At 45.7% G+C, this 9,778-nt stretch overlaps 1 protein-coding gene across 1 annotated transcript; it reads right to left on the minus strand.

Annotated features, from left to right (window-relative positions):
* On the minus strand, positions 1-9,245 carry LOC147120773 (zona pellucida sperm-binding protein 4-like). Its single transcript, XM_085978411.1, has 9 exons — positions 8,988-9,245; positions 6,829-7,007; positions 6,659-6,756; positions 6,445-6,578; positions 6,171-6,360; positions 3,858-4,005; positions 3,678-3,750; positions 246-356; positions 1-177 (listed from the first exon to the last, which is right to left on the minus strand). Exons 1-9 carry the CDS (start codon positions 9,214-9,216, stop codon positions 29-31), a joined length of 1,311 nt encoding a protein of 436 aa, XP_085834537.1. The 5' UTR covers positions 9,217-9,245; the 3' UTR covers positions 1-28.
* Positions 9,246-9,778: the final 533 nt, after the last annotated feature.

Raw genomic sequence — 9,778 nt, forward strand, 5'->3', positions numbered from 1 at the left:
TCTGTCCAGCTGGTTTATTTGTTCAGGTCTACAGTTCAATCTCACTACATTGGGAAGAGAGAGCTCTTGGTTTCTTCATCCTGTACACTGCAGCCATCACCACCAACAGGGACAGAGCCACCACCATGAAGCCAATGGCTGCTCCACGCAGAAACCGAGAAGGAGACCCAGCAGCATCTATTGGGAGACACAAGGTGTTATATTCGGAAGGGTTCACAGTGGCCTATTGAAGAACCTCCACTTACCATTCTCTTCAAGCAGCTTCTTAGACAGAAGACTCTCACCTTCCAGGAATATGATGGGACCAGGAGCACTCACCAATGTTCCCTCATGGTCACCTGTACTCCTGCGTCTCTCTATTGGGAAATGAGACATTGTTAGCAGACAGTTTTGTCCTGACCCACCCATGTATCATCTCCAAGAAGAAAACTCCTGACTAGACACTGGAGATCACACTTTACCTGCTATATAGCCAGAGACCAACCCACGTTACACCATCTGCACTTCCAGTTCAATGTTTGCAATGATGGGCAAACAGCTAGACACTACCTAGACTGAGACTATTAGTGGGAGGGGGGATTGAGGCGAAGGGGAATTTAGAAAGACAGAAAGGAGGAGAAGGCAATAGTGCAGGGTAGCAATAGGAGAACCGATAACCAGAGTGTGACAGGAGACAGAGCGTACAAACATAAGCATGCACCGGCAAATAGTTTCAGAGTGGGTAAAAATGGTAAAGGGAAAATTAAAAGCTCTATCTGAACGCATGCAGCATTCGTAACAAGATAGAGGAGTTGATGGCAAAAAGAGAAATAAATGGCCATGATCTGATAGTCATTAGAGACATGGTTGCAAGGTGACCAAAGCTGGGAACTGAATATTATGGGGTATTTGACATTTCAGAAGATAGGCAGAAAGGAAGAAGAGGTGGGGTAGCTCTGTTAATAAAGGATGCGATCAGTGCAGTGGTGAGAAATGATATGGCTCAGAAGAGCAGGATGTAGAATCAGTTTGGTGGAGATAAGAAATAGTACAGGAAAGAAGTCACCGGTGGGAGTAGTCTATAGGTCCCCCCGCAGTAGCTACACTGTAGGAGCGACAGAGAGAGTATAAATCAAGAAATAATAGGGGCTTGTAAGAAAGGTACTGTGATAATCATAGGTGATTTTAATCTTCATGTAGATTGGACAAATCAAATTGGCAAGGGTATCCTTGAGGAAGAGTTCATAGATTGTATTCAGGATGGTTTCTTAGAACAAAACGTTGTGGAACCAACTAGGGAGGTGGCTATTTTAGATCTGGTAATGTGTATGAGACAGGATTAATGATCCCCTAGGGAACAGTGATCATAGTATGAGAAGTTTTAGGGCAAGACATTTGGGTCTGAAACTAGTGTCCTAAACTTAAATAAAGGCAATTACAAAGGTATGAAGATAGAGTTGGCTAAAGTAGACTGGGAAAATAGATTAAAGGGTAAGACAGTAGATAAGCAGTGGCAGCCATTTCATAACGCTCCGTTTATTCCAGTGAGAAAGAAAGACAGAAGGATGAACCATCTGTGGCTAACTAAGGAAGGCATCTAATTGATTGAAAAGGCATACAATGTTGTGAAGATTAGTGGTAGGCCTTAGAAACCAGCAAAGGATGACTAAATAGATGATGTGTAAACTAGCAAAAAATATAAAGAGACAGCAAGAGCTTCTACAGATACATAAAGGGAAGAGAGTAGCTAAGTAAATGTTGGAGCTGGGGAATTAATAATGGAAAACAGGGAAATGGCAGAGACTTTGAGCAAATATTTCATATCAGTTTCCACAGTAGAAGACAACAAAAGCATCCCAATAATAATTGATAATCAATCAAGGGGCTTTTGTGAGGGAAGAACTTAACAATGACTATCACTAGAGATATAAAGTACTAGGCAAACTAATGGGACTAAAGGCTGACAAGTCCCCTGGACCTGATGGCCTGCATCCTAGGGTCTAAAAGAAGTGGCTGCAGAGATAGCAGATGTGTTGGCTGTAATCTACCAAAATTCCCTGGATTCTGGAGCAGTCGGAGAACTGCAAATGTAACAAATGAAGAAAGGAGGGAGGCAAAAAGCAGGAAACTATAGGCCAGTTAGCCGGTCATTGGGTAAATGCTGGAATCCATTATTAAGGAAGTAATAGCAGGACATTTAGATCATAAAGCCATGTTGACTCTGCTTAATTGTATGAAAGGGAAATCATGTTTGACAAATTTACTACAGTTCTTGGAGGATGTAACAAGCTGGGTGGATAAAGGGGAACCAGTAGATGTAGTGTATTTGGATTTCCAAAAAAGGTCTTTGATAAGGTGTCACATAAAAGATTACTGCACAAGATAAGAGCTCAATGGGTTGGGGGTAATATATTAGCATGGATAGAAGATTGGCTAACTAACAGAAAACAAAGTCAGGATAAATGGGTCATTTTCCAGTTGGCAAACTAACTAGTGGGGTGCCAGAGATCAGTGCTGGGGCCTTAACTATTTACAATCTATTTTAATGACTTGGATGAAGGGAGTGTAATGTAGCCAAATTTGCTAATGATAAAGATAAGTGGGAAAGCAAATTGTGAGGACATAAAATGTCTGCAGAGGGATATGGATAGGGTGAGTGGGCAAAAATTTGGCAGCTGGAGTATAATGTGGGAAACGGAGGTTATCCACTGGTTGGAAATTTTAAAGCAAATTTAAAAAAATATATATAAATATAGAGACTGTCTAATGCTGCAGTACAGATGGATCTGGGAGTCCTTGTACATCAAACACAAAAAGTTAGCATGCAGGTACAGCAAGTAATTAGAAAGGCAAATGAATGTTGGCCTTTATTGCAAGGGGTGATGGGAGTATAAAAGTGGGGAGGGCTTGCTACAACTGTACAGGGCACTGGTGACACCACACCTGGAGTACTGCGTAGTTTTGGTTTCCTTATTTAAAAAAGGGGGGATATATTTGCATTGGAGGCAGTCCAGAGAACGTTCACTAGATTAATTCCTGAGATGAAGGGGTTGTCTTATGAAGCAGGGTTGAGCCTATACTCATTGGAATTTAGATGAAACATAAGATTCTGAGGAGGCTCAAGTGTAGATGCAGGGAGGATGTTTCCTTCAGGGTGGAATCTAGAACTGGGGGGAGGCACAGTTTCAGGATAAGGGGTCGCCTATTTGAAAAGATGAGGAGGAAGTTCTTCTCAGGGGGTCGTGAAACTTTGGAATTCTCTACCCCAGAGCTGTGGAGGCAGAGTCATTGAAGATATCCAAGGCAGAGATATACATATTTGAGCTGCAGAGAAGTCAAAGGTTATGGGGAGCAGGCAGGAAAGGGGCGTTGAGGTCATCAGATATGATCTTATTGAATGGCGGAGCAGGCTCGAGGGGCCAAACGGCCAACTCCTGCTCCTATTTCTTATGTTCTGACGATTGCAGTCAGGCCCTGGAGATTCTGGTTAAGAGTTCTGGCTCCCATTTATAGATAAGGGTCCTTCCCATTGAGAGCAGGTTTGTTCATATGGGAAGGGAGAGAGTGATAAACCTCTCGTTGTAGGGAACTGGGAACTGGCCAGATATTACTGTAACACCAGCAAATTATTTTTGCTTTGACTAGAAACTAATTCTGCATCAGAACAAAATCAGCAAGAGATTAAATCAAAGACTCACTTCGGCCACATTTGGATGTACAGTCATCCTGAGCAGAGGGGGAGCACACCTCAGCACTGCAGTGCAAGTAAACCTAGAACGGAAAGGAGTTTACAGCGAGCTTCATGCAGACAGATGAACCAGGCTATTATACAAGGAGCCAGTAAAGGATTTCATTGGCTCAGACTCCTGTTTGGTTACCTGTCCAGTGAGGGGCTGGGCAGAATCTCCATCCAGGAAAACAAAAGTCTTCACTTCAAACCGCTTGTGATGGGTTGGGAACTGCAGGCCAGAAAACACATCCACTGGGTGTAGGAGGGTCTGGTAGTCATCACCCTCATAGGGGCACCTGCAACAGGAGGGTCAGTCAGTGGGAGCAGGAAAATAAATTGATCCAATAAAAAAAAAGGGATTTTCATTCATTGGTTGCAAGGGTTAGAGTGCAAGCCATTCCTTCGATGAGAAAGTAGCCATCTACAATGTACCAATTAGTTCACCCCATTACTCCTAAAGCTAGGGTCACGTTCAGCTTTGTTAGTGCAATAGTAACTGCTGCATTAGTGGAACAATACTGAATGATCCTGAACATTTTCTCTTGACCCATGTAGAGAAACTTAGCTAAAGCCAACAGGGTATTGGATTGTATTCATAGAACTATTCAATACAAATCAAAGGACAACATTCAGTCACTATGCATGTCATTGGATAGACTGCATCAATTGTACTACACCTAGTTTTGGTCCCCTCATAGAATCATAGAAAGTTACAGCACGGAAGGAGGCCATTTTGGCCCATCGCGTCTATTATGTCCGTGTATAATTGAGACACGGACTGCAGGAGTTGGTTATAACAGGTCTTTACTGAATGGAGGCAACCTGGAACTACTATGCAAATGTTACTACACAGGCTTATATACAGGGGTGGTCACTACTGGTACTGCAGTATACAGGGGCTGCAGAATATAGGTCCTTCTGCAAAGTACATACACTACAGCGTCCACACCGGCCAACAAAGCTATCCAGCCTAATCACATGACCCACTTCTAAACCTTCCACCAATTACTTTAAATCTGTGCCCCCTGGTTCTTGAGCCCTCTGCCAAGGGAAATAGGACCTTTCTATCCACTTGATCTAGGCCCCCCAATTTTACCCACCTCAATAAGGTCTCCTCAGCCTCCTATGTTCCAAGGAAAACAAACCCAGCCTATCCAGTCTTTCCTCATAGCTAAGATTCTCTACTCCCAGCAACATCCTTGTAAATCTCTTCTGTACCCTCTAGTGCAATCACATCTTTCCTGTAATGTGGTGACCAGAACTGCACACAGTACTCCAGCTGAGGCCTAACTAGTGTTTCATGCAGTTGAAGCATAACCCCCCTGCTCTTGTTTTCTATCCCACAGCTAATAAAGGCAAGCATTACATATGCTTTCTTAATCACCTTATCTACTTGGCCTGCTACCTTCAGGGATCTGTGGACATGCACGCCAAGGTTCCTTTGTTCCTCTACACTACTCGTGTCCTACCATTTAATGTGTATTCCCTTTCCTTGTTGCCCTCCCCAAATGCATTACCTCACATCTCCAGGTTGTATTCCATTTGCCACTATTCTGCCCACTTGACCAATTTATTGATATCTTCCTGCAGTTTACAGCTTCCTTCAGTATCAACCACACAGCAGATTTTAGTACCATCTGTAAACTTGTTAATCATACCCCCCTATATTCAAGTCAAGATTGTTGATATATACACCACACAAAGCAAGGGACCTAGTATTGAGCCCTGCAGAACTCCACTGGAACCAGCCTTCCAGTCACAAAAAAACACATCAACCACTACCCTCTGCTTCCATGGGAGAAGGTACTGAGGAACTACAAGAATGAATCCTAGCTACAAGCACCTTAGCTACTCAGACACATTGAGCGGTGTCTATTTATCCTTGACCAGCATAGAATTAGAGGTGGCCTGATGGAGATCTATAAAGGGCTGTATAGCATCCTTGCTGAGATTATTAGTTTGACATACGAGGACATGGGGAGGTGTTTGGGCAAGAGTAGGAATAGACTAATGTTGGGTGGTTCTACTTCCTACCCCCCCCCCCCCCGGCTAGACAGTAGCAAGTGACTAGAACACAGACAAAGGGTTGGTTCCAATTTGCTGCCTACCTACCAGGGGAGAGCTGGACTGGTCCTTGGCCAGAAGCAGAGCTCCGATCACATAGAAGGCAAGTGTCTTCACAATTAACATTTGGCAGAGTGTGGCCCATGTGATCTCCAGGACTGGATGCAATCACCTGATGCAATCAGAGGAATCAGTATTCCCCCCACCCACCTCCCTCTCCTCATTGGTCCTGGGTTTTCTGTCTCTCCCAGGAGATTGCGTGGTTATTCAGATGAGTAGGAACGGTCTAGTCACAATGCTAGTGTCAGTGTGGGGCAGGCTTGATTGAACAGTTGATCTTTCCCTGCCCATCATCATTTTCTATAACCATTAGCCCTTCCATTCAACTTTTCCTTACCCATCCACCAGTAAACTCCATTGCACCTCGAAGTTTGGGGCTGGGACAGGAGTCGCCCAGCAGTCATGCAACCTCAGGACAATCATTGGGTCCGTGCGGTCCTGGACACGAACCTCCACAAACACCGGGTCCTGAAGGATACTCTGAATGGGGTAGTCACTATCCACATACCAGGATCTGTAGTTACCACCTGAAAGGCAGACAGAAGAATCAGTAACTCCCTGCATCGACACATTCCCAGTGCTTCTGTCACCATTACCCAGGGCCGTTGTACCTTTTGCAATTCTCAGTTCCAGTTTCAGAATCCCATCATCAGAAGCTGGAGGTGGTGGAGGAGCCGTGTAAACCGTGGCATTGATTTGTAAGCCAGTCTCTTTCCTCCCCTTGTACTTGCACTGGACATGCAGGCTGCAGAGAGACAATAGCAGGTGGAGCTTCATCCAGCAACACATCCCTCCAACCCCAACATCTCCCCACCATCCTCCTACCTGAAGGTGCTGTCTCGGGTTATTGAGCCCAGTTTCCCAGTCAGAATCATCCTCTTACCCAACACATCCGTTTCATACACCAAGGTTCCATTCTCCTCCTGCAATGAGGACACTGGTTAATAGGGAGCTGGTTCATTCAGGTGGAGAATGCTCGGCCCATTAATACTCACCCGCTTGGTCGAGCCACAAGAGGTAATCGGGAAGCGGAAGGTCGCAAGCTGGGCAGTGGTTAGTTTAGGCCTGCACTCTGCTTCTTGTCCATCTTTCACATACAGAGATGACAGGTTGAGGGCAGGAAGGGTCAGGGTCTTGGAGATCACTATGATGAACTGACCATCCGCTGTGCACACTGCAAGAGAATTACAATTCAATTCCACTGCTCATTCGTGGAGAAATCAGAGGTCTCAGACCAGAGACTTGAGGGACAGAGTCTCAAAAGCCACAGACCAGCTCACAGCAGGAACAGGACTAGAATCCAAGTAGAAGCACAACCATTTAGTTTGACAGTGGAGTGAGCAAGGATGCATTTATATTAGCTGGGAACAGGTCTCGGCCAGTCTGCCCCTCAGGCCGGTGCCACCATTCAATGAGATCATGACTGATCTATATCCCAACTGCATATCACTTGACCCATGGCTAGCAGTGATTTCAGATTGAGTTATTGTTTTATTATTAATTCACAGGATGTGGGGGTCACTGGCAAGGCTGGGATTTATTGCCCCATAAAAAGGTGGTGGTGAGCTGCCTTCCATGTGGGGGAAGGTTCCCAGTGACAGTCAGTGGTTTGGTACAACTCAGTGGCTTGCTGGGCCATTTCAGAGAGCTGCTAAGAGTCAACCACATTGCTGTGGGTCTGGACTCATAGGCCAGTCCAGGCAAAGACAGCAGATTTCCTTCCCCAAAAAAGGAAATTAGTGAACCAGATGTTTTTTTTAATGACAATCAGGTAATTGGTCACCACACTTACGCTGTGAATATGCAGTCTCAGATGCAACTACCGCTACACCAGAAGAGACATGCCGATCTAGGCCAACCCATCTCAAATCTAGAAAGCAATTTTGGACACTTGCCAAAACCCTTCAGTCTTGACAGATGGTGAAATGCAACATTCCAAATGGATTCCATAGAGGACTTCATAGTACAGCCTGAAGGATCAAACTAGGACAATCAACTGCCTCAGAACCAGTCATGGTAGATGCTGCCACCATCTGCATAGGTGGAAGATTAAAGCATGCCCATCATGCGACTGTGGAGCTCCTAATTAGACCCTGGATCACAACATTGAGCATTGCCCTCAGATGAAATTCTCAGGCAGCCTACAAGATATCCATGCTATTGCATTGGAAGCTCTGGACTGGATAGTGATTTTTTTTTGCTACCACCATTCAAGAGAACATCATAAGGTGGGAGCTACTTTGTACCAATCAGCAGCAAACTCCAAACCACATGGAAATCAAAACATTGGAGTCCAAAGGTCTACTGCAGGCCACCAATATTTATAAGCAACAACCCAAACACATGCATCAGGTGTGGCAGATATTTACCATCAAAAAACCTTCCTTGCAACAGCAGTTACCTTTCCACTACTGTGGGTGTGACTGGCTATTCAATGAGAGAATTCATAAATATAAATTGTAGCCTACAGAAGATTCCATGTTCTCAACAACTACTAATCCAGTAACAGCTTGACCAACCAACCTGTAGAAGAGATCCTGCAGACTCAACACATTACCAATTCTACTGAAAGGCCAATTTTACCACCAATGTTCCTTCACCAGGTGGATCAACCGTCAAGGCCAAACTTGCTCCACCCTACCACCATTAGATGAAGCACAGGTTTGAGATTTACTGCCATTGTAGACCAGACATGTACCATTAATAATGCCCAATAACCACCTGATCGACAGAATCAACACCTTCGCAGAGCAATAGGGTCACTCATTATACAATTTCAGCAGCAGGTTACTTGACTTCAACTGAATCAAACTGGACACCATTTCCTCATTCCAGCAAGTATTCACAAACCGAGCTAATTCCTTCCAATACCCCGAACCTCAACTATTGACACCTGCCTTCAATATGATGGCGGGAGGAACAGCCATACACCTTGATGTTCTATTTAGTTAATTACAATACCATACACCAAGGGGAAGCAGCTACACTCAGGACTCCACGGGAGGAGTTCGGTCAACAGACATGTCCACCCTGCCCCATTACACAGAATGAGACAGCAACAAGTCCGTGGATCATGTCCTGGTCTACAAGTTGGATTCCTCCCCCATCCCCACAAGTATTCCCTCTAGAATCGGGTCGAGGAGCGCTTTGTTACCTGGGCTGTTCCTCAGACTGTAGAAGCAGGGATGGACATTCGAGCCCCGCGGGTCAAAGCAGCAACCCTGGCTGATGCAGTCGGTGCTGCTAATGTCTGGGTGGCCGCACTCAAATCTCCAGCCTGGGTCTGTCGGACAAACATCATCGCCGAGAAGCAGTGGCTGGGCTCGGAGTAAGGAGAGCCCAGCGAAGAGGCAGAGAGAGCAGCCAACCGTCCAATGGCCCATCTTGGTTGCTGCAAGTAGAATAATAATCTCCTCCCACACCAAGCCGCTTTATGGCCGGGCTCCGAGTGCGGCAGGAATTGGAGCCAATCCCAGTGTGGCGGGTTCCTGTTCCCACGGGTTACTCGGGGAGGTAGTTTGCATTCTTGATACGCTGTATCTGTCAGCCTGTCACTCTTTTTCATTAAACAAATAAAATAAAACTGAACAAATTAAGTTAAAATTGCGTTGGCCGGGGTGATGATGCACTCCAGTCCCCGCGGCGCCCACCGGTCGCGGAAGGCCTCAAGCGTGCCGGCGGACACCGCGTGCCCCATCTGCAGCGCCACCCGGGCGCGAACATAGCCGCGGAAGAGAGGCAGGCAGGCAAACGGTCCGTCTGTCAGCCTGTCTCCGCTGGTTCCCAAGGGTCAGTCTTCCATTCCTGCTCCAAATAACATCTTAGCAACTGACCCTCGGGCCCATTGCACTCACTTTCTCTGCTCTAGTGTCAGAAGTTGTGGCCTGGAGCCTCCCTGCAGGATTTGACCGTCTAATGTAGGCTGATATATAATGGCTGCACCAC

This window comes from Somniosus microcephalus, chromosome 3 (genome assembly GCF_052327205.1).
Source record: "Somniosus microcephalus isolate GS21.2 chromosome 3, FLI_Smic_1.0, whole genome shotgun sequence".
In the NCBI taxonomy this organism is placed as follows: Eukaryota; Metazoa; Chordata; class Chondrichthyes; order Squaliformes; family Somniosidae; genus Somniosus; species Somniosus microcephalus.